Here is a 25,996-nt window from a genome sequence, read left to right as displayed (position 1 = left end):
TTAAATCGCTAAGAAAATAATTGCAGTATTGTTACTACAATACCTCTCGCCTGTTCTAGCCATCAGCTCACAAGAATCTTCTTAAATATACCTGTTATCCTACTTTAAACAAATGCAATAACTATGTGTTGCTTCCTTTCAATTTATCGTGAGATTCATTAAGAATATCGGAGACATTGCGATACGTGATCATGTAATAGTATTGCACTTATTGGTGATTTTAGATTCAATACCCTAGAGAAGTTAACAGTTCATCTGTCCCTCTGATGCCATGAACTCTTTTGCAATTATTTAACGCAAGATTATGAACAGAGAAACGAGTCAAGAGTATATTAGGCCACCTTCTGTACCTTCAAACCTAGGAAAGAATGTGTCATTGTGATGGTTCCCACAGTAGTGGGAATGCATACAAATAAGCTACAATTATCAGCAACCAAGGGAAGCTACCAAGATACCATGACGTCAGCGTCGAAGCAGCGGATCATGAGACAGTAGTGAATTAGTGAGAGGAAGCGACAGACCCGTCCAGAAATATGAAACAAACCAATACTGAAACATAGCTCCGCCCAATCCCCTCACGTGAATATGGTTTCTGTGAATGCCCTAGTGTGAAGAACGCACGTTGTACATTAGTTTCGATACACTTACAGCCACACTTCACAAAATATTACACTTCACAAAATATTACTTTATACTTTCTCAGTTTTTAAGTTATTAAATTGTCTATACCTCCGATACTTGTCTCATTTCAACCATACTGAAATTCATTTATCTCTTTTTTTTAATCCTGCTATGATAATGACAAAAGAAAATCGAGTTATAAATGTTTATTTGTTAGAACATAACACAAACACCAGAACAGAAAATATAAATTCACTTTTTAACAGCAAAACCAGCATAATTGCCTTGAGGATTATAGAACCATTACACAGGGTCATTTTAATTATTGCAGAAAAATGCCCAGATAAACTGTTACTAATTTCTTTGCAAATTAGCTCCACGTCGCTACAGCTACATCGACAGATCGATTTCTAGACATTTTAAAAATAATTCAAGATCGAACGCACCTTTTACATTCTAGAAAACAATGTTGTATGAAGGCATTATAACAAACAATCGAGCATTATGCGATCGGCATAGATGTTTATGACTGCTGTAGTTACTTCTATCACGCTAGAGAGAGGAGCGAGACTAAATATTAGTAAATAATTCTAAGTAAAACGTGTCGCTGAAAAATCGTACAAACGAGGCGTTATGAACTCCCTTGTAATTGAAATCAGGTCACAAGAAAAGCGATGCGAATACTACTGAGACCAATGGCGGGAAGAAAAGAATTAACAACGAGTAACACGAGGCATTTACCAAGGATAAGTTTGGCAAGGTCCTTGACTACATAATAGATTTGAGTTGTTCCGCACAAAATGTGCATCTAGAGTAGTATATTTTGCTGAGTAAGCCTGTATCAGCTTGCCTTTTATTTTGCGGCATTGCTTACCCTCTGAAAATGACTATGAGGGACCTTTATGAAATAAAGGTAGTCGATTATTGCGTATAATTATAGCGCTCGTGCGAGACGAAGGCCGCGTCCTTCGATTCTTGGCCACTACGTATTATATAGGAATTTATTAGCTTCAAGTCCCTGATCTGCAAAACGAACAATGCAGCAGCTTGGATGTCCAGGAAGGAGATACAGCCTTCAAGCTGTAGATGTAGTTCTTAAAAAAAAGGCGTAGGAAAGTAGGCCCTTACATTTATTCATAAACAGTTTAAAACCAAAAATAATTTCTTTTAATACGCTATTAGCTCCCATAATGTACGTTATATTTCAGACTCAAGTCCTTATAGCTGATAAACTGCGCTAGAGAAGTTATTAGCTCTTGAAGAGTGGAGAACCAATTTAGCCGAGAATCGTTTTCGGTCGTATCTTCTTTTTTTCCCAATTTTCATCACAGACCTTCCGTGTTCCAAACAGGTTAACTATTATGTATAGTTCATTACACGGATTTCCTCACCTTAAGAATATTACTTCAGTCCGTTCATTACTTGAATAGCCCTTTGTAGAAAAGTAAGAAATATGACGTACTATCGCAAAAATGTGTGTGGTACAGTTTTATTTTCCAGTTGGTAGCAGAAGCTAGTTTCTCAGAAGTATACACGACTGATCTTCATGAAGCATTCTGGCGTAAAAGTAAAGGAACTTCCTTGTGAAGCGTGACCGTGATAAAGGCTTTGTGACTAACAACTTTTTAGTGTTGTACTGAAAACACAAAATACCAAATGTTTTAATTTCCGCTGACAGACGTTACATACAGTCGTTTTTAATTGGAAAATTTCAGACAAATCTTAGACAAGAAAGAGCATTGCTGTTTAGCTTGTCGTCGACGATGAGGTTTTTATAAACGGAGCACAAGCTTCGGTTTGTAGAAAGAAATCTATCACGTCCGTTCCGAGCGGACCATCTTAACATTCGCCTTAAACGATTTAGGGAAATCTTGGGAAACTTACTCCAGAATGGTCAGGAGGATCTGAACCGGCGTCCTCCCTGCTTATTGAGTGTCATACCACTGGGTTATGTCTTTAGGCAAATTAATCTGACGTCAACGTCGTAATTTTCAAGGAAATTGTTTTGATATTACAAGGACAACGTGAGCAAACACTCTCCGCCAGCCATGCTGGTTACAGACAGTGCTTCCAATGATAAATAAAGACGTCTGTAAAAGCTACGTCTTCTCTCTAACCTTGCACCGTGTCTCCTCGCGGAAGATGTGCTAATTCGAATTTGGCCCTGTTAGGTGTAGTGGGTTGGCGGATGCTCTTCCTGGTACCACTACTCTCCATCCCACCCCCCTGAACCCCTCCCCACCATCACCACCACCACCACCACCACCACCACCACCACCAATCGTCCGGGCCGCAATTCGTATACCCCGTCTGACTGCATGTAGTGTTCTCATGTTCAGGTGTGAGAAAGTTTTCTAAACGTTTGCGTAGCCTTTATCTGAGGGAGGACGTGGGTACCTGTCCAGTATTTAGGGGAAAATGGGGTATAGTGGCCCCCTCTAAGGAAAACAATTTTCACCATACCATGGTTACTGATACAAGCCTGCCGCTTGCACGTTTTGAGTCTATGTCTATAAGGTGCCACATAAAATATTTTTATATGCAGTATAAACTAATTTATAGAAACCATACGCATTTTTCTGAAGGCTTGCATATTTTCCATTTTTCCCTAGCTAGGAGTGTAACTTGCTCAGTGCCATAGCAACAGCATCCTATGTTTGTTGTTATTATTTTCGGACAAATTTTCTAGGCGTCTTCATGCCGTAGTGCCTGAAACAATGCCAAGAGGCCAGAGCAGACCGTGTACAATCAGATTTTTGTACTCAGGAAAATATAACGTTTTTAAGTAATATAAATTAATGGTCGAAGTAGAGAGGACATAAACTGTAGACTGGCAATGGCAAGGAAAGCGTTTCTGAACAAGAGAAACTTGTTAACATCCATTATAGATTTAAATGTCAGGAAGTCGTTTCTGAAATTATTTGTGTTGTAGACATGTATGGAACTGAAACATGGACGATAAATAGTTTAGACAAGAAGAGTATAGAAGCTCTCGAAATGTGGTGCTACAGAATAATGCTGTAGATTAATTGGGTAGATCACATAACTAATGAGGAGGTATTGAACAGAATTGGGGACAAGAGAAATTTGTGCCACAACTTGACTAGAAGAAGGGATCGGTTGGTAGGACATATTCTGAGGCATCAAGGGATCACCAATTTAGTATTCGAGGGCAGCGTGGAGGGCAGAAATCGTAGAGGGAGACAAAGAGATGAATACACTAAGCAGATTCAGAAGGATTTAGGTTGCAGTAGGTACTGAGAGATGAAGAAACTTGCGCAAGATAGAGTATCATGGAGAGCTGCATCAGACCAGTCTCTGGAATGAATACCGCAACAACAACAACAACAACAAATTAATTAATTGAAAATCGTCGCAAAGGGATAGAATGTAAGGTGATAACATTGTATATAAAAGGGCTTAGAAGTCAGTTTGAGCTATATTATTATGGATGAACACCTTGGCCCCTTTTCCCAATGTGTTGTGTGCCAGTTTTCCCAATCGGACACCATGTTCACTTTAGTGGTTCACTGAGAAAAGTATCAAACTGAATGAAACAACAAGGTACTACATTTTCAGGCCAAAATACGTTCTTTAAACAATGATGTGATAAAAAAGCATTACTTTATGCGTAGGTAATGTAACAAGAATAATACTAATAACTTACTGTACAACAGATAAATGAAAATCAGAAAAGTTTTTATTAAAAAAATGACGGAACAAGCTTCCTCTCTCAAACTCAATGACAACAGTTACGGTGTATATTAGAACTATTCTGACCACTTCTCGGCAGGCAGAATCACTGTTCCGGGCAAAAATATGTAATGGCCGTTTTCCCGCCCTGGCCACTTTTCCTCTCACGTTTCCCCACCAAGTGTTAAATTTTAGAACATCTTTTTTCAGAATATCTTGAATGGCTTTTGTTTCGCCATATTAATGAATTTACAGGGTGTTTCTAAAATTAATGTAAAAAGCGAAAGGGCTGATAGATTGGATCATAACAAGAAACTTTCTCATAACAACCCCTGTCCACATCAATTATCGTTCGGCACGAGGTGTCATTTAACCGTGTATGCCTATCGATTGTCACATCCTTTCATACACCCCCGGCAAAGTCAGAATTGCATCAGATGTTGCCATAATTCGCGAAATTCGTCTCGATAGGTGTTTCGTAAAGAACAGATTTTAGGTGTCCAAAGACGAAAAACGGATGCTCAATCAGTTGCACACCACCAGTTAGACAGTTCAGTTCAGTGCCTGCAGTCAGCGCAGTGCCAACTGGACGAGGAAAACATTTCAGGTACACCGCCACTCAGAATCGACACAAAGAGCCCTCAGGAGATGGCATAAATAGCGTCAATAAAATCACCTCCTTCCTTGGGTCATTGATTTTCACACATTTAGAGGTCGAACCTCTGTGCAACGCATGCGCCTTTCTTGAGAATGTTAAAAATATGCCTGTCAGAGACTTCGACATCAATTCAGATGTGTAATGCCTCATAGCTGCTCGAGCATCTGAAAGCAGGCAATCCCTTCGGCACTTGTTAGGTGGGGTTGCCTGCCTCAGGCGTTAGAGCAGCTGCAAGGCATCACTCAGCTGAATGAGTGTCGAAGTCTCTGAAAGGTACATTTTTAACATGCTCAAGGGAGGCGCATGGGTGGCAGTGGAGGGTCTTTGCAGGGGGGGGGGGGGAGGGACCCTTTCCCTTTTTATTCACGCATATTTCAGTGTTGCATCCATCTGTGATTACACCATAGGAAAGCATGAAACAGGAGGATTGGAAAAGTATAAACACCAGTTGCTGCTTCGGATCACATTCAAATCTCGTCAAATGGATTTGAATGGTCCCCATTGGTTGCATCCTGTATACCAGAAAAAAATGCGGCCGTACTGCATTCCACAGAAGGGTATGAAAAACGAGGAGTGGAGAAGTATAAACTCCATTTGCTGCTTCGGATAACGTTCAAATTTCATCGAATGATATTTAATAGTCCCTAGCAGTTTCATCCCCTACACCAGAGAAAAATATTGCGATCGCACTTCGCACCAAAAGGATCAGACCACGTTCAGTGGGACTGTAACTCCAAGACGTCCTTAGAGTAGGGTTGAATCCTCTGGGGGAGGGGGGGGGGGGGGCGGCAGTAGTGTCGAACATTGGCAAGAATGTCGTACAGTTACTTACTTCACTGCGAACTGTCGTTTTCGAACTCTAAATTTATGGGAATCAACATTTTCATCGGCCACCGTAAGAAAATTGCATGATTCCAAAGCTGTGTGTCGCGGTTCTGACCTCCAAAGCAGAGGCATCGAAAGAAGGGGTGAAGTGTGGGTAAGATTGGGTGTGACAGCCTCCCAGTCGTGTGACCGGCCACTATGGCGTTGGGCAGAGTTGTGACGGCATTCAGTGTCAATGTGCTGTCATAAGCCCACCTTACGCCTGAAATCAACTTCAGAGCTGTCGCCTTTCTTTTTTGCAAGTTTCGACACCTTGTTTGAAGTATCGACGTCGCAGGGCGCCACGCTTTTGTACTATTACAGAGGAAGATTGTAGGCACATTTGAGCCAAATTTAAAATTTGTGCTTCGCAATGGGAGACAATTACATCTTTTTTAAAAGTAATGCATAAGCTATAGTGGTAATATATTTTGGAGAAATACAGCTCGTTCTGTTTTTATGAAAGCACAATAAACAATCTTCTTGTAATAACGCAGTTTATACTATCATACATTCAAAGACTTTTCATCATGGGGTCATCATCAGTGGGAATTTTAAAGTCTTTATATTCCTTTATTCCTTCACTTATTGTTTGTTACTTTCTTTGTTAGTTTTTCTATGATTCACAGTACCGCATATTAGAAGCAACACTCACTGATTTCCCTAGATCCACGCAGGAAAGTGTACGTGTGTTTCATCCTCGAGCGAGAATCTCCTATCACCTCAGACAAAACTCTGATAGTAGCAACATTGTTGGCTTTACTACACTTCTGTAACGTGTAACTTACAGTGCTTTCCAGCTACAGAGCCCCGCAAGTAATTATTGACGAAAAATTCTGAAGATTTGTTAGTACTTGAATCCATTTATGTGGTGCTTATAGTTAAACTTTCACTACTAATATGCCCCCTCGCCAAAAACGAGTGATTGTAAGACTTTGAAACTTTGCGGAAACATTTGCAATGAAACCTGGAAGAGAAATAACCCTCTCTTTTTCCACTCGTCATTCACCCCCCTCCCCGTCTCCCCGTCCCACAACATTCCAACACAGCACCTAGTGGTAAAACAGCGCTCTTCTCTCTCCCCACCTACGCACTGCTATCCCTTCCCTTTCCCCAACCCTTCATGTTGCTGCTTTCGTTCAACGTGACAGTTGCATTCCAGTCAGCGCTACCGGGAACGCTGGCCATGTGTGTGTGTGTGTGTGTGTGTGTGTGTGTGTGTGTGTGCGCGCGCGCGCGCGCACTCGCTTTGTTTTCTGAAGAGGACTTCGGCCGAAAGCTAAATGTGCAACAGTCTTTCCGTTGTGCATGACTGCAACTCAAGCTGTCATCTTTACAGTGACTAGTAATCTACCGTTTCTCTTACATTGTTCATCTTAAACCACGAATTCTGAAAAATCAGCGGTGGCCAAGCTCAGCCTGTTAAATAAACACAAAATTACATTTGAAAATACGAGAATTCTGGTTCACACATTGAAGTATTGGGACTCTGAGATTAGGGAGGTGTTATAAAAAAGTGTATGTGATGACACCAGGTATACACTTATCAATGGATGGAAGTGTCCAATTGATAAAGAAAGAGCAGAGAGAAAGACTGGTTACAGTTTAGCACCTGATATAAGTGCAGGCACTGCAAGCGACCCAGGGCAGCAATTGCGAACATAATCTCTGGACACGTAGGTTGTTCAGCATATGCTGTGATGTAATCCAGCCAATCAGATTCCGTTCTCTGGGTATGAAATTGGGAGCATCGACAGTTCCAGAACGCTCAGTTCAAGCCATTGTTGACGACGATGGAGGCAATAATCGAAAACGTGGAAATTTATCCGAACGGGGAAAGCTAACTCGGCACTTTTTGTCCAAGGACTACGTCGAGAAAGACTTTGTAGCAATGTAAGGTTTGCTATTGCCGTCAGACAAAATTTCTTTGTAGCAGTTTTACTTATGAGAAAATACTGAACGTAATCCTACATTGGATATCAGTCGGTAATGTGGTACAGTGATTCCAGAATGAGATTTTCACTCTGCAGCGGAGTGTGCGCTGATATGAAACTTCCTGGCAGATTAAAAGTGTGTGCCGGACCGAGACTCGAACTCGGGAACTTTGCCTTTCGCGGGCAAGTGCTCTACGATCTGAGCTACCCAAGCACGACTCACGCCCCGTCCTCACAGCTTTACTTCTGCCAGTATCTCGTCTCCTACCTTTCCAACTTTATAAAAGCTCTCCTGCGAACCGTGCAGAACTAGCAGTCCCGAAAGAAAGGATATTGCGGAGACATGGCTTAGCGACAGCCTGGGGGATGTTTCCAGAATGTGGTACAATGTTGGACGCCTTTCATATTTGTTCGTCTGTATCTACTATTTGCCGGAATTGTTGCTACAATCGTAAGAGTCATCGGTTACCGGTGATGGTAATGAGTGACCGACTCCCGCCTCCTGGGTGTTGCAGGGCTTCAGCCTGCCGAGCGTGTACCAGCTATACACCCGCTGGGCGGCGCCCGAGGAGCGGACGGCGCTGATGGGGGTGGCCTACACCGGCTTCCCGCTGGCCAACGTCGTCATCTTCCCGCTGTCCGGCGTCCTCTGCCAGGCCACCGCGCTCGGCGGATGGCCCTCCATCTTCTACGTCACAGGTCAGCCTCTCCGCTCTCCACTCTCTTAACACACTGATGGAAATGGGAAGTACTACCCCCCTAAATACCTTGAAAGAGCGTTACCAGACTGATCAGTATTTCTGTTCCAGTGGGGTATGCTGATTACAGTTTGATCCTCATGCAAGCTTATATGCAGTATATAAAAATGTCCTTCCTACTGATGTAGGAATAGCTAGCGCTGTTCGTCCACGAGACTCAGAGGGCCATAGACACGGGTTCGCAGGTTGATGCCGTGTTTCTTGACTTCCGCAAGGCGTTCGATACAGTTCCCCACAGTCGTTTAATGAGCAAAGTAAGAGCATATGGACTATCAGACCAATTGTGTAATTGGATTGAAGAGTTCCTAGATAACAGAACGCAGCATGTCATTCTCACTGGAGAGAAGTCTTCCGAAGTAAGAGTGACTTCCGGTGTGCCGCAGGGGAGTGTCGTAGGACCGTTGCTATTCACAATATACATAAATGACCTTGTGGATGACATCGGAAGTTCACTGAGGCTTTTTGCAGATGATGCTCTGGTGTATCGAGAGGTTGTAACAATGGAAAATTGTACTGAAATGAAGGAGGATCTGCAGCGAATTGACGCATGGTGCAGGAAATGGCAAATGAATCTCAATGTAGACAAGTGTAATGTGCTACGAATACATAGAAAGAAAGATCCCTTATCATTTAGGTACAATATAGCAGGTCAGCAACTGGAAGCAGTTAATTCCATAAATTATCTGGGAGTACGCATTAGGAGTGATTTAAAATGGAATGATCATATAAAGTTGATAGTCGGTAAAGCAGATGCCAGACTGAGATTCATCGGAAGAGTCCTAAGGAAATGCAATCCGAAAACAAAGGAAGTAGGTTACAGTACGCTTGTTCGCCCACTGTTTGAATACTGCTCAGCAGTGTGAGATCCGTACCAGATAGGGTTGCTAGAAGAGATAGAGAAGATCCAACGGAGAGCAGCGCGCTTCGTTACAGGATCATTTAGTAATCGCGAAAGCGTTACGTAGATGATAGATAAACTCCAGTGGAAGACTCTGCAGGAGAGACGCTCAGTAGCTCGGTACGGGCTTTTGTTGAAGCTTCGAGAACATACCTTCACCGAGGAGTCAAGCAGTATATTGCTCCCTCCTACGTATATCTCGCGAAGAGACCATGAGGATAAAATCAGAGAGATTAGAGCCCACACAGAGACATACCGACAATCCTTCTTTACACGAACAATGCGAGACTGGAATAGAAGGGAGAACCGATAGGGGAACTCAAGGTACCCTCCGCCATACACCGCCAGGTGGCTTGCGGAGTATGGATGTAGATGTAGATGTAGAATGCTTGGAGTCCACAGGTAGTGGGCGCAACACAGCATGCCTAGAGGACTTGCACATGTAGCATATCGCTATCTTTTGTACTTTGAGAGGAGTCGAATCATTGGCGTAAGGGATACGGGACAGACTGCACTCTGCAGTGCAGTGATCGCAGACTGAATCGACAGGAGGTGTGACAAGAAGTGTTGGTACGAGGCCTTAGAAGTTTACAACTGGTAGATCGTAGAATTGTTCCATTGTCTCTGAAGAATGGACGACAGAAGGTGAAATAAGGGGAGAGATTACAAGCAGTGTGTCGCCATGAACCATTGGTAACAGGTTACTTGATATCTCGAGTTGCCATACGTCGTTCACCGCTCACACTGTATGACTAGTCGCTTAGTATGCAGTCAGAGACGACTTACATGTCAGATAGTGGAGCGGCTCTAGAGATCCATGCCTCTCCAACTCCTGGAACCAAAGTATGCTGAGCCATTGGTTACGACTAAAGAGCTGACTTGGTAACTGTTCAAGGGTAGTTGTATGCTCGCCACCATGTGATAAGAATTTTAATCACTGTTGTCATATCCTTCATGGCCAGTATACCAAGTGCAATTTATCAGCTGGATAATGCAAGCGTGCACACTGCTGTTCACACTACAAAAGGTTTGGTTCAAATGGTTCAAATGGCTCTGAGCACTATGGGACTTAACAGCTGTGGTCATCAGTCCCCTAGAACTTAGAACTACTTAAACCTAACTAACCTAAGGACAGCACACAACACCCAGCCATCACGAGGCAAAGCTACAAAAGGTTTGATGACTGTGCAGGTCACCTGGGCACGTGATTTGTCAGCCACAGAACATACACTATCTGATTAAAAGCATCTGGACACCCCTATTTAATGTGGAACTGACCACCGAATGTCCCGAGAGTCCGGCTCGCCAATGTAAAGTGAGACCAGGATTACTGTCGATCATTTTATTCATGGCGGATATATTTGTTATAGGACATTTCGAAGTTTTTTACATTGACTATTTTTCACAAATATTGAATTTATTATATGTTGAACGATTGGCCAAGTTAGGCCAGGCAGGCCATTTTCAAAATCTAGTTCACTTGAAAGTGGCCTGTAAGACCAAAAATAGCCTGTAAGGCCAAACTAGACCAATCATGCAAGATATACTGGACAGGTGTGAAAAACAGTCTACTTGGAAGACTTCCAAATGTTTTTGAGCAGTACTGTGTTGTCAGTAGAGAAGCAAAAACATCAGAATGGGTAGGTCAGGAGAGCTCAGTGACTTCGAACCTGGAGTAGTCATTGGCTCTCACCTCAGTAACAAATCCATCAGGGGTATTTTAACCGCTCTAAAGCTCCCTAAATCGACTGTCGGTGGTATGATTGTGAAGTGGAGGCGCAAGGAATAAGCGCAGCTAACGAAGACCAGGCAGACGTCATGTACTGATGCACAGCTAACGTGAAACATTGAGGAGGGTGGAATCACTCGTGAGTTCCAAAGTGCTACCAACAGTCCAGTTATTGCAATGACTGTGGCCTAAGAAGTTCAAAAGAATGGGGTACGATGGTTGAGCAGTTCTTCGTAAGACACACATTTTAGCAGTGAGTACTACGCGGCGCTTCAGGAGTTGTACAAAGCGACGCCACTGGACAGTGTAGAGCTGAAGTGAGTGTTCTGGAGAGATGAATCACGCTATGCCCTGTGGCAATCCGATGGATGGGTTTCGCATTAGGCCAATGCCTGCAGGGCGTTGAGTGCTATCACGTGTAGCGGCGACAGTGAAGCACGAAGGATTTGGTGATACGATATGGAGATGCTTTTCGTGGTCAGTGAGTGGACTTCTTACTTCGTGTAAACAAACGATATATCTGGCAAGAAATGAACGTAGTTTATCGCAGCGTGAAGAACCCAGAGACTACGATTGTCCATAACATCATGATATGAAACCTGTCATAAAGCAGCTTCCGTGCAGAAATGGTTTGTGAACAATTGCATTCCTGAAATGGATTGCCCTGCCCAGAGTCTCTATCAGAACCCCATTGAGCAAATTGAGCACCTTTGGAATGAGTCGACTTCATTCAAGACCGCTGCGTCCAACTGCCTCTTCTGGTGTCAGCCCCAGAGACAGATTGGGGTGGTAGGCCTCTTTAGACACCGAGACACCACATTAAATGTATTAAAGTTATATGAAGGCGAACGGTGGAAGGAATTCCTATTAATGTCCTCCAAAATTTGTTCGTATATTTTTGAGCAGATAGTGTAACTGGGATGCGATAGAAAGATATATGTTTCCATACCACCCCCAGCCGGCACCTTCACGTACTAACACAGCATGTTTTTAAGATATTGCAAGAAATTTCTAAAGATGACATTCAGAGGCTATTTGCTGCCATACCACAACGAATACGAAAGTGCATCGTACCTGTGGATATCACTCCTCATACTGATGTTAGTAATGAAGTCAGTTCCTTATAGAATGAAAGCATAATTACTGAATACCCATTATATTATGAACATCTCCATAAAGACTGATGAATTTCGGACAGGTACTTCACACTGTAACATATTCCATTTCCGTCAGTGTAGTCATCCACTTCATGTACTTAGAGGTCAAAATTTCTCGACTTGGCTCATAGCATTGATATCTGTACAGTGTTGTTTTTCGTACGTTGTTATACAGGCCAAATCAGGAGGTACATGCTTTGAGGGGTGATAGTATTAGTGATTGTGAACAAAAACCGACATATGAACATATGTCCTCTTCTTAACAGTTTCCGAGGAAGCTAATGGAAACAATGCAGGTAATAGTAAATGAAACATTGCAATCCAATGTTTTGTTTAATTGTGTACATTTGTTCAAAATCGAAGTTCAAAAAATCCTCTTTCAACCACCATTCGTTTTGCAGCTCTTGAAGATAGCTGCTGTGTTGCTGTCTCAGCTCATTGGTACGGTCCTTTACTTGAGCACATGCATGCAAAACACGAACGAGAAGGTCTTCCTTTTGTATCCGCTCCTGGCTGAGCGGTTCTAGGCGCTTCAGTCCGGAACCGTGTTGCTTTTGCGGTCGCAGGTTCGAATCCTGCCTCGGGCATGGCTGTGTGTGATGTTCTTAGGTTAGTTGGTTAGGTTTACGTAGTTTTAAGTCTAGGTGACTGATGTCCTCAGATGTTAAGTCCCATAGTCCTAAGAGCCATTTGAGCGATTTTGTATCTGCTTCGCGCTCGTAGACTTCGCTCTTAGGCCAACCCTACAAACAGAAATTTAACTAAGATCGGGTGATCTTGTTGGCCAGGAAATGACTCCACGGTGACCAAGCCGGCCGCGGTGGCCATGCGGTTCTGGCGCTGCAGTCCAGAACCGCGGGACTGCTACGGTCGCAGGTTCGAATCCTGCCTCGGGCATGGGTGTGTGTGTGTGATGTCCTTAGGTTAGTTAGGTTTAAGTAGTTCTAAGTTCTAGGGGACTTATGACCTAAGATGTTAAGTCCCATAGTGCTCAGAGCCATTTGAATCATTTGAACGGTGACCAATCTAGCGACCAGGATAGGTTTCAGTGACATGCTGTGCCACTGGCCGCAAGGAATGTGCAGGAGCTCCGTCGTGCAGGAGCTCCGTTGTGTCACCAAAGGAATATCCTCCTAGTATTCTGGTAATACATTTTGAAGGAAGTCAAGATACTGTATTGTATTAAGTTCGGTTATCTCAAACAACTACACCGATGAGTTGCTGTCCGCAGCTCGTGGTCGTGCGGTAGCGTTCTCGCTTCCCGCGCCCGGGTTCCCAGGTTCGATTCCCGGCGGGGTCAGGGATTTTCTCTGCCTCTTGATGACTGGGTGTTGTGTGATGTCCTTAGGTTAGTTAGGTTTAAGTAGTTCTAAGTTCTAGGGGACTGATGACCATAGCTGTTAAGTCCCATAGTGCTCAGAGCCATTTTTTTGATGAGTTGCTCATCAATAACACTGCGCAAGTGAAGTGCGCACTGAAATCATTGGTAAAGACAACACTACGTAGCCTAATGTCGCCTTCACTGTATTCAGATGTGAGTGCTGGTGAAGAAGGACATGCGAGTGACGCCCGTGATTTTCAAACAGCTGTATGTCTCTGATACTGTTAAGAAGGAGGTACATGCATATCTGAAGTTTTTGTTTAAAATCACCAACACTGCCATCCCTCAAAGTATGTACCTTTACTCCTGGTTCACTCTGTGTACATCAACGAGTAACTGAAACAGAGATACCTACGGAAAGTCCAATAAAAAGTCTGTCACTGACGTTTCTGCGAGTCGAAAGGTAGGGTCGTGTTTGCCGGTGTAGCAGGTTGCGTGATGTGGAAGTGGTGACTATATGGCCGGCATCGTCGTCCACCGCAACTGACATATTGTGTCAAACACAGACTTAGTTTAATCGAATTACAGCAGAGAATAGCGCCTCCTTTCGTCCGGATGATGGCGGCGCCTCGTGATCAGAAGGTCAGTCAGTTTACCAGTCAGTGCGATTCCGCCATTTGTAGATGAGATATCATAACATGAGTATGTAACATGAGCAGCAGAGAGAGCAAAAATTATTATTTAAACCCAAATGGCCCTGACACTACTTAGAATTAACAGTAAACAAGCCAGAGGTAAACAGCATTCTACCGTAACTCCTCATCACTGCTAGTATCACGAATGAAATATTACTGAACCTGAAACCGTGAAGTATCTGGGCGAAATTCCTTTCGTTCTCTCTGCGACGTTTCTGTGTTAAAATCAAACGACTATTGAAGTTGTTGTACAGCAATCTCCTCGCGTCTCGCCCCTTTCAGGTTTACACCGTCTCTTCCGAAGACTGTGCATCCCCCCTGCATCTATACGCTGGACGTACCAGCGCTTACATAAATATTACTGTTGTCTGTGCGGTAACTACACAGCTATCATGGACTATTAAGTGCTGAACTGTAACCCGAACGACATAACCTCTAAGGAAGAGGCGACGGAGACACTGCGCGTAAAGCACTGTGCACATTGCAATAAGCTCGTAATATAATATGGTAAACTAACCTCGGGTACGTTACAATAGGCGAAAGGCGTCCCCGTAATGACGCGTGTAGTACTTCCAATGTGCACAGTATCTCAATGTGGTGTTTACCATCAGTGGTGTTTTTGTTGTACTGTTGCAGGCGCCTTTGGGTTCGTATGCTCTGTGGTGTGCTGGTTCCTGGTATACGAAAATGCGAACGAGCATCCGCGCATCTCTGCAGAAGAGAGGGAGTACCTCAACGCCGTCGCCGTCAAGGAGACTGGAAAGGTGAGTGCAACAGACAGGCAGTGTGAGTGTCACGTTCATACAAACTAACATAGGAGCTTGCTAGTATTTCCAGATATCTCATTATGAGAAACTCTTGTGGAAATACAAAAAGTGAAAGAATTTATTTTTAATAGAAATAATACTGTAACGATATCAGTAATGATGTTCTTAGGAAGAAGACATTAATGTGTTTTCAGGATTAGTCCTCCATTTTATTACGCAACCACTCACAGTTGCTACGTTATTTTAGCTGTTGTGTAGTTATGATCTGTGTTTTTTAACCATAGAATTATTTGAGGCATATGTCTGTTGATGTTCTGTGTGAAAGAGCGAGTGCGAGTGAGAGAGAATGTAGCAGGGTGTTTGAGAATTACATTTTATGTTTTAGCTTTTGATGTATAATTTTAAAAAGTAATAAAATAAAAAAATACACATTCGTCTCCAATGAGTTTAGGAAGAGCACTGATATCGTCGCTGTTGAGTGTTCTACACCTACCGCCACCATCACCACTCTTCTTCTTACTACTATAGTTATTATTATTATTGCTATTATTTGGGATCCATTTTAGAAATCGAGGGAAAATCAGAGTCAGAAATCGATTAAAGAATTAGTAGCGGACGGAAGGTCATTGGGATGTTAACTCAGTCTTATGGAGCAGGAAGGTAATGAGCAGAGCAAAAAACTCAAAGTACAAATCTATATTAGAGAGTATGGTTTGGTATCGAACGGAGACGTGGACAATTAACCTGAAACACATTAAAAAATTACAAGCTCTAGAGATGGACTTCTGGAGAAGATCGCCAAGACCCTCCAGGAAAGAGAAGATAAGGAACACCGAAGTAATAAGGGGAATGGAAATAAAAGAAATAATATATGACGCAATGGATAGGAAAAAATTACAGTGGTACGGGCATACGACGAATGGAGGAAGCCAGAATACCAAAATTGATACTGGAGTGGGAACCGGATGGGAGGAGATTAAGAGGACGACCTATGACCACCTGGCACCAAAATGTACAGCACACAATGAGGAGAATGGGCGCAGAGGAAGAGGACACACAAGATCGAAACACCTGGAGGAATATTTTGAATATATAGTTTAAGATCGTTTATTCTTTGTATAGTAATTTCCGAGTAAATTATTATTTTGGAGATAAGTCTCCGTAATGACAAAAAGCTCAAAATAATAATAAAATATTATTATTATTATTATTATTATTATTACTATAACACGGCCTATATAGTATTCCTCTTACTGTATCCATTCGTTTCTCGGGCAGCTCATACTACTGTACCCTCTTGAATGTACTTTCTTAGGAAACGTCTAATGTCCCTTAGTCTGATCTCCTACGCCCTTTCATCGTGCAGTAGTAAGTGGTAGCATTCAACAGTATTTCAGACCTACACACAGCTCATTTTCAAAACGTACAGCGTTAAAATATCGTTCCAGGCAAATAATCTAATGAGACACAATCTGAATCACAATGTCAGTAAAAAGATATATAAATTCAAAAGATTTGAAGTTTGTAAAATTTAATACGTATCCCATGATGGACAGACAGGAAGAACTTTTTAGCTCAGGTACAAGAAACATACAGATGCACTCAGATCAAGTAAATAGGACAAATTAATTGTTGCGTATCACATATATAAAACAGGCTATCTCCTTAAACGAACAAAAGAAGAAGGAAATCTTGCACATAGAAAAGAAAGAGAGGAAACCAGCCCTGCTAAAAGAATTAGCGATCATCAGTCGTCGTGAAAGAAGCATGACAATATTCTGAACGCACAAATGAAAGGTAACGAAATGAACTTTCTTGGAGACTTTGTAGAATTATCTTAGAGCAGATACATGATTACAAATTTGTATCACCTCTTTGAGGAATAGCTGGATGCTGAAGATCGTAGATTTATGAAACGAGGTAAATTAGGCGACCAATAGAACAGCGCTATAGTTGAGCCAGTAGTTGCAGTTCAGAGTAATACAGTGGACATGTCAGTTCACAACAACCGCCTGACCTCTGCAGAAGCGCCAACTTAACACCCTCGGAACTCGCAGCATGAATGTAGGACGCGAGCCAGTGCAGTGTGCGATGTGAGACGGGACGACCACTGCCATATATCGACTATTTTAATGTAAGACATGGCTCCACAGTCCCATGTCCATTTATTAAAATTTACATGATGAACGCCGCAGCTATTATTGTTCGTAGATTTTTTTAACACTTTAACTTCATGAGCTCGTTGTGCAATCTGATGATGAGAGAATTGTCTCTCGAAACGCATTGTTGGGCTTTGTGTAGGCCTGAAATACGGTTGAATGCTACCAACTATTCTGAACAGCCAAAGAAACTGGTACACATGCCTAATACCGTGTAGGGGAGCCGCGAGCACGCAAAAGTGCCGCAGCACGACGTGGTATGGACTCCACTAATGTCTGAAGTAGTGCTGGAGGCAACTGACACCATGAATACTGCAGGGTTGTCCATAAATCCGTAAGAGCACAAGTGTGAGGAATCTCTTCTGAACAGCATGTTGCAAGCCATCAAAGATATGTTCAATAATGTTCATGTCTGAGGAGTTTCGTGGCCAGCGGAAGTGTTTAAACTCAGAACAGTGTACCTGTAGCCAAACTGTAGCAGGTCTGGATGTGTGTGGTGTCGCATCGTCCTCCTGGAATTGCCCAAGTCCATCGGAATGCACAATGGACATTAATTGATGTTAGTGATCAGACAGGATGCATGCGTACGTGTCACATGTCAGAGTCGTATATAGACGTTTCATGAGTCCCATGTCACTCCAACGGAACACGTCCCACACTATTACAGAGCCTCCAACAGCTTGAAGTCCCCTGCTGACAGGCAGTGTCCATGGATTCATGAAGTTGGCCCCATACACGTACAACTCCAGCCGCTAGACATAATTTGAAACGAGACGTCTGCCACCGGTAGCTGAGTGGTCAGCGCGACAGACTGTCAATCCTAAGAGCCCGGGTTCGATTCCCGGCTGGGTCGGAGATTTTCTCCGCTCGGGGGCTGGGTGTTGTGCTGTTCTAATCATCGTCACTCCATCCCCATCGACGCGCAAGCCTTTCTCTGCCTCGTGATGGCTGGGTGTTGTGTGCTGTCCTTAGGTTAGTTAGGTTTAAGTAGTTCTAAGTTCTAGGGGACTGATGACCATAGATGTTAAGTCCCATAGTGCTCAGAGCCATTTGAACCATTTTGACGCGCAAGCCGCCGACGTGGCGTCAAACTGAAAGACTTGCACCAGGGGAGCGGGGTACCCGACGGGACGCCCTGCTCACACGCCATTTTTTTTTAATGAGACTCGTCCGACAAGCAAACATTTTTTTAGTCACCAACAGTCCAAAGTCGGTGTTGATGGGCCCAGGCGGGGCGTAAATCTTTGTGTAATGCAGTCATAAAGGATACACGACTGGGCCTTCGGCTCCGAAAGTCCATATCGATGATGTTTCGTTGAATGGTTCGCGCGCTGACAGTTGTAGATGACCCAGCATTGAAATCTGTAGCAATTTGAGGAAGGGTTGCTCTTCTGTCAAGTTGAACGTTCTTGCAGGATCTTTTTTCCGGTCCTAGCAATGTTGGAGATTTGATATTTTACCGGATTCCTGATATTAACGCTACACTCGTGAAGTGGTCGACGGGAAAATCACCCTTCATCGCTACCGCGGAAATGCTGTGTCCCATTGCCCGTGCGCCGACTATAACACCACATTCAGACTCACCCATATCTCGATAACCTACCATTGTAGCAGTAGTAACCGATCTAACAACTGCGCCAGACACTTGTCGTCTTATATAGGCTTTGGTAATCGCAGCGCCGTATTCTGCCTGTTTACATATCCCTGTATTTGAAAACACATGCCTATACCAGTTTCTTTGGCACTTCAGTGTGTTAGCGAAGACCTTAACAACCGTTACGTCACATGTATCCGTAATGGATAATATTAGATAAGGCCTTTTACTGCTCCAAGAAATATGATTTGTGGAACTTGAATGTCGCGCTAATGCCACCTACTCGTAACGCGCAATTAATTTATGGGGCGATGGCGCAATATTTGGACAGAAGTAAAGAGACTAGAAAGAATACTCTTGACTAGAACAAATTACATTCCAGATGAAATGCTGCTGACGCGTGTGATACACTAAGCTGACAAAAGTCATGGGCATGTATAGATGGCGGTAGTGTCGCGTACACAAGGTATAAAAGGGCAGTACATTGGCTGACCTGTCATTTGTACTCAGGTAACTCATGTGGAAAGGTTTCCAACACTATTATGGCCACACGACGGGAATTAACAGACTTCGAAAGCGGAATGGTAGTTGGAGATAGAAGCATGGGACATTCCATTTCGTAAATCGTTAGGGAATTCAATATTTCGAGATCAATATTGTCAAGAGGGTGCCGAGAACGTAAAATTTAAGGTAATTTCTCTCACCGTGGACGACGCAGTGGTCGACAGACTTCACTTAACGACCGACAGCAGCGGCGTACACGTACAGTTGTCAGTGTTAACAGTCAGCAGAAGTCAATGTGGGAGTGCGACGAACGGGTCCATCAGGACAGTGCGGCGAAATCTGGCGTTAATAGGCTATGGCAGCAGACGACCGACGCGATGACTTTGCTAACAGCACGACATCGCCTGCAGCGCCTGTTCTGGGCTTATGACCGTATCGATTGGACCGCAGAGGGCTAGAAAATCGTGGGTTGATCAGATGCGTCCCTACTTCATTTGTAAGAACTGATGGCAGGGTTCGAGTGTGGCGCAGACCGCGCGAATCCATAGACCAAAGTTGTCAACAAGGAACTGTGTAAGCTGGTGGTGACTACATAAAGGTATGGGCTGCGTTTGCTTGTAATGAGCTTGGTCCTCTGGTAAAACTGAACCGATGTTGACTGAGAATTGTTATGTTCGGCTACTTGGAGACGATCTGCAGCCATTGATGGACTTCATGTTGCTAAGCGACGCCGGAATTTTTATAGATGGCAATGTGTCCTGCCATTTTGCCAGATTGTTTGCAATTGGTGTGGAGAAAATTCTGGACAGATGGAGCGAAAGATATGGATAGCCAGATCGCCCGACATGAATCCCATCGAATATTAATGGGACATAATCGAGAGGTCAGCATGTACGCAAAATCCTGCACTGGTAACACTTTCTCAGTTCTGTATAGGTATAGAGTCAGCATGGATCAGTTTCTGCAAGGTACTTCCAACGACTTGTTGAGTGCAAGCTAAGTCGAATTGCCGCACTACGTGAGACAAAAGGAGGTCCGACACGTTATTAGGAGGTATCGCATGACGTATGCCACATCAGTGTAGTGAAGATGGGCGTGAGAGCTTTGATCTAGTCATGGTAGTATTTGTGGCTGGCTGCGTTCTGCAGGAACTCATTCCATAAAACTTCACCTGTTGACAGCCGCCCAGTATACCGTGGGGCTCCGTGCTGAGGTCCGGCCCCGTGATGGCCTACCTAGTGGCGCACTTCTGCTACTCGTGGGGCTTCGTCACGCTCGCCGTCAACCTGCCGCTCTTCATGAAGGAGGTCCTCTTCTTCGACCTGCACCAGGTGAGTGCCACACACTAAGCACCTTATGAGTCATACATTCATCCAGTCGCGACGTGATATTCTGTAAATCACAACATACAGGAGAGCCTTTAGGGATTTTGCAACAAGTCAAGCTATACCAACAACAAACTATGTGATACGCCCGCTAAACCTGCTGGGCAGAACAGGTAACAGGATTGTGGAAAGGGCCAAGGTTCGAGGTCAGTTTCTGCTTCTACTTCTCATTTATTGTAATTTAATAATCTTTCCAACTAAAGCGGCACATAGCCGAATCTTTACCGAATGCAACTCTTTCTCGGCTGAAGGCCTCCAACAAGAAATCTTAACAAGATAAAAATCCAATTAAGATCGCAATAAAATAATTTAAAAAATACATACGCATAGTGCAATACAAATGGCTGATGCCCACAATTAAATTCCAGAATTTTAAAATATATTACCATAGACCTTTAAAGGCAGAAGGCCAACAAGAAATCTTTAAAAAAATCAAAAATTCAATTAAGATAGCAATAAAATAACTTAAAACCCAAAAGGCAACATATGCAAGGCGCAGCACAAATGGCTGAGGGCCACAATTAAATTTCAAAACTTCAGAATATATTACCATAGACCTTTAAAGGCAGAAAGCCAGCATGTTTAACAACAAGAAATCTTAAAAATCAACAAGATAAAAATGCAATTAAGATGCCAATAAAATAATTTAAAGAAGCAACATATGCAAGGTGCAATATCAAAGGCTGAGGGCCACAATTAATCTTCAAAATTTTAAAAATTTTTACCATAATCTTTAAAGGCAGAAGGCCGCAGTGTTTAAGCTTGAAAGATAAATTTAAAAATAAATTTTGCAAAATTTTAAGAAACAAAACAAAAAACCATAAGCCTAAAATTTAAAATAGCTGACAACAGATAATTAAACACCGATGGCACTCAAAAGGCCTCCAGGGAGGTCGGTATGCCCTCGTTCACTTACGTGGACAGGTGGTGAGCCCAACTATACTTGATGCCTCGGAACCCGACCAGGGGGCAGCCACGGACCGACCGACACAACGACTTTGGTTCCCGTCAATCAGTACATCAGAACTAAAACCGGAAATGTTACAAACGCGATAATCCACAATGGAGTGTGTATTAGCTGTCAAAATTACACACCATGTTGGACAGCAACAACAGGCGAGGAAAGGACGCTGCCTGAAATTACGTTAGTGGCCAGGGCAGGTAACCAGAACACTAACGGCCACTAGGCAGAAAATTCCGCTGCTACATTTGAATTTGAAACACGGTAATAGTTAACTTCGCTCAAAAGAACACTACCTGAATTTACGTCAGTGCCCAGAGCAGGTAACAAGAACACTAACGGCCACAAGGCAGAAAAGTCCACTGCTGCACTCAAATCGTAGTCGACCAAAATAGTTAATTGCACCGCATGGCGGCTAAATCTTAGCAGTAGAACCACTCGGTGTTGCTCACCGGAAAACCTCCCCAACAGAAAACCACCGAAGCGAACCACCACAACATGAATAGACGTGGCTTGGCTAGTTGAAACCACTACTCAACTTTGACGTCCTGGGTCGGTGAACCACGGAACTCGTGGCGATCGGTCAGCTCCACACACGCTCCGACACTGCGCAATTTGAAAACTGAATAAATCACGGAATAACGTAGATAGAGAAGTACAAATTGACACACATGCTTGGAATGACATGGGGTTTTATTAAAACAAAAAACAAAAAATTTCAAAAAATTTCCGACAGATGGCGCTTCATTGATAAGAATAGCAATAATTAGCATAACAAAGTAAGACAATGCAAAGATGATGTTCGTTACAGGAAATGCTCAATATGTCCACCATCATTCCTCAACAATATCTGTAGTCGAGGAATAATGTTGTGAACATACAATGTGAACTTTCACGGCCAGTATTGTCTTCAGTTAAAACTTCCGGGCTGATTGGCCGTGGTCGAAGTATAAAACTCTCTCCTGGCGTTTCGTCTCCGACTGCGGGAGACATCCTCGGAGGTAAAACGGCGAATATAAAAGCAGTTCGCCGTTTTACTTCCAAGGATGTCTCCCGCAGTCGGAGACGAAACGTCAGGAGACAGTTTTATATTTCGACCACGGCCTATCAAGCCCGGTAGTTTTAAGTGAAGAATGTTGTGAACAGCACTGTAAAGCATGTCCGGAGTTATGGTGAGGCATTGGCGTCGGATGTTGTCTTTCAGCATCCTAGAGATGTCGGTTGATCACGATACACTTGCGACTTCAGGTAACCCCGAAGCCAATAATCGCACGGACCTGGGAGGCCAAGCATGACGAAAGTGGCGGCTGAGCACACGATCATCACTAAACGACGCGCATCTGTCGGACATTTTGTGAACGTTTTTTTTTTTGTTTGGTTCTAATAAAACCCCACGTCATTCCAAGCGTGTGTGTCAATTTTTACCTCTCTATCTACATTATTCCGTGGTTTATTAAGTTTTCAAATTTATACTGACTTTTTGATCACCCGGTATATGCACCAAACCAAAGATGGTACACGGCGCAAATAACGATACACATCACTGCTTCTACACGTAGAAGGAAGAAGAACCACAACGTAACTGCAACAGGGGCGGGAAACCAAACGCAGATAGACAGCGAAGTTTACGAAAACGCACAGTCGAGAGAGAGCACGGCTCACTATGACTAGCGCTAATCTGTTCAGACGAGTAATTATGGAAATTATGTATTTACTGCCCAGACACATTAATGTGACCATCTGTCAAAAACCCAAATAACCACCTTTTGCAGCGCGCACATCAGCGAGACGTGCAGTAACGGAGTCAATGAGGTTCTGGAAGGTACCGACAGAGGTGTAGAGGTGCGCCGTCTCCAGTGCTGTGGCCAGCTACGGTAGGTTTCTCGGTTGAGGATCCATGGCGAGAACAGCCCGGTCGACGCGGTCCCGCAGGTTCTTGGTAGGGATCCAATCCGGGAAGTCTGATGGTCGGGGGAGTACAGCAAACTTATTCTGCTGATCTTCGAAACCCGCACGTGCATTGCAAGCTGCCTGACACGTTGCATTGTCCTGTCGGTGACGGCCATCGTACCGAGGAAAAACAAATTGATTATCAGAATGGATATGGTCCCCAAGGATAGTTGGTTACTTGAGTTAATCCATCGTGCCTTCCAGAATGGAATGTCGAAGTGACCCAGCGAATTCCACTAAAGCATTCCCCAGACCATAATGCTCCCTCCTCCAGCCGGGTCCCTTTCCTTTCATACGTTCCACACCGTACACACATATGGACATCTGTTCGATGGAGCATAAAACGTGATTCACCTGAGAAGACTAGCTGTCGGCACTCAGTGGACGTCCAGTTGTGGTGTAAATCCCTGCCTTCGTCGTCGATGAACAGTAATCAGCTTGGGTGCATGAATACGGCCCTTGCTGTGGAGGCACATACAGGGTGTTACGAAAAGGTACGGCCAAACTTTCAGGAAACATTCCTCACACACAAAGAAAGAAAATATGTTATGTGGACATGTGTCCGGAAACGCTTACTTTCCATGTTAGAGATCATTTTAGTTTCGTCAGTATGTACTGTACTTCCTCGATTCACCGCCATGATTTCATACGGGATGCTCTACCCATGCTGCTAGAATATGTGCCTTTACAAGTACGACACAACATGTGGTTCATGCACGATGAAGCTCCTGCACATTTCAGTCGAAGTTTTCGTAAGCTTGTCAACAACAGATTCGGTGACCGATGGATTGGTAGAGGCGGACCAATTCCGTGGCCTCCACGCTCTCCTGACCTCAACCCTCTTGACTTTCATTTATGGGGGTATTTGAAAGTTCTTGTCTACGCAACCCCGGTACCAAACGTAGAGACTCTTCGTGCTCGTATTGTGGACGGCTGTGATACAATACGCCATTCTCCAGGGCTGCATCAGCGAATCAGGGATTCCATGCGACGGAGGGTGGATGCATGTATCCTCGCTAACGGAGGACATTTTGAACATCTCCTGTAACAAAGTGTTTGAAGTCACGCTGGTACGTTCTGTTGCTGTGTGTTTCCATTCCATGATTCATGTGATTTGAAGAGAAGTAATAAAATGATCTCTAACATGGAAAGTAAGCGTTTCCGGACACATGTCCACATAACATATTTTCTTTCTTTGTGTGTGAGGAATGTTTCCTGAAAGTTTGGCCGTACCTTTTTGTTACACCCTGTATACAGCAACGTTCACTGAAAGTGGTTAAGGAGCCACTACTGTCAGCCTCTTGATTCATATGGGCGGTCAGTTGCTCAACACTCGCACGTCTGTTCGCCCGTACACATCTCTGCAACCGTCGTTCTTCCGTTTGTCCTGTGGTACCGGTTTTAGATAGCGCCATTTTGCCATGCACGGTATACTTCAACCACAGCTGTATGTAAACAGTTGCAAACTCTGCCGTTTCGGAAGTGCTGGAAGTGCTTCCACCCTTGGTCCGAAAGCTGATGATTACGCCCTTTTGGAGTCAGATAAATCGCTCCGTTTCCGCATTGCCAAGACGACTTCATTGTTTTCCGCGTCCCCCACCCCCAAACACGCTTTGTACCCTCCACTGCTAGTACTGCCACCTGCCGTCTGTGATTGGTTATTATATGTTGACGTCGAGCACAGGCGGTGGTCACATTAAGGTTACTGGCCCTTGTGCATTACATTATGAACATACAGTATACATTCGCTGCAAAATTATGCACGAGGGGCGTTTGAAAAGTCCGCGCAAAGTCCGAGCGATGGCACCACCGGCACGTATCGAGGTCATGTTTAGTTAGCAGCATCTTTGGAAAGAACGCACACCAAGTTTCAGCTATATTGGTCTATTTCTTTGTGTTTGGCATTCGTGTGAATCAAGGAAGTCGAGTGATGTCAAAAAATGGACGAAAAAGAATTTCGTGTGGTGATTAAACATTACTTAATGAAAGGCAATACGCCTCAGGAGGCTAAAGAGAAGCTTCCTAAACATTACGGTGACTCTGCGCCTTCGATTAGAACATTTTATAAGTGGTTTCAAGATTTTCGGAGTGGCCATGTGGGCACAACTGTTGCTCAACGTTCTGGACGCCCTGTGGAGGTTACGACTACAAAAATCATTGATAAAATCCATGATATGGTGATGGATGATAGATGAGATAAGGTGCGTGAGATTGCTAGTGCTGTGGGCATCTCGAATTTACGGGTACATAATATTATCCATGAACATTTGGACATGAGAAAGCTATCCGCAAGATGGGTTCCGTGATTGCTCACGCTTGACCAAAAACGGAATCGTGTGAAGTGTTGC

The 25,996-nt window shown here is 43.7% G+C and overlaps 1 protein-coding gene across 3 annotated transcripts in view; it reads left to right on the top strand.

The window, feature by feature from the left end:
- The window catches only part of LOC124612734 (uncharacterized transporter slc-17.2-like), a 507,667-nt gene that overhangs the window by 438,548 nt on the left and 43,123 nt on the right, over positions 1-25,996 (top strand). For all 3 annotated transcript variants that reach the window (XM_047141112.1, XM_047141110.1, XM_047141111.1), the window contains 3 exons: positions 8,286-8,469; positions 14,965-15,092; positions 20,534-20,683. In XM_047141112.1, coding sequence (XP_046997068.1) covers positions 8,286-8,469; positions 14,965-15,092; positions 20,534-20,683 — 462 coding nt within the window. The remainder of the gene's footprint in view (positions 1-8,285; positions 8,470-14,964; positions 15,093-20,533; positions 20,684-25,996) is intronic.

Source organism: Schistocerca americana, chromosome 4, assembly GCF_021461395.2.
Source record: "Schistocerca americana isolate TAMUIC-IGC-003095 chromosome 4, iqSchAmer2.1, whole genome shotgun sequence".
Lineage (NCBI taxonomy): Eukaryota > Metazoa > Arthropoda > Insecta > Orthoptera > Acrididae > Schistocerca > Schistocerca americana.
The sequence above is the reverse complement of the archived record's forward strand: the minus strand, read 5'-3'. Positions and strand labels throughout refer to the sequence as shown.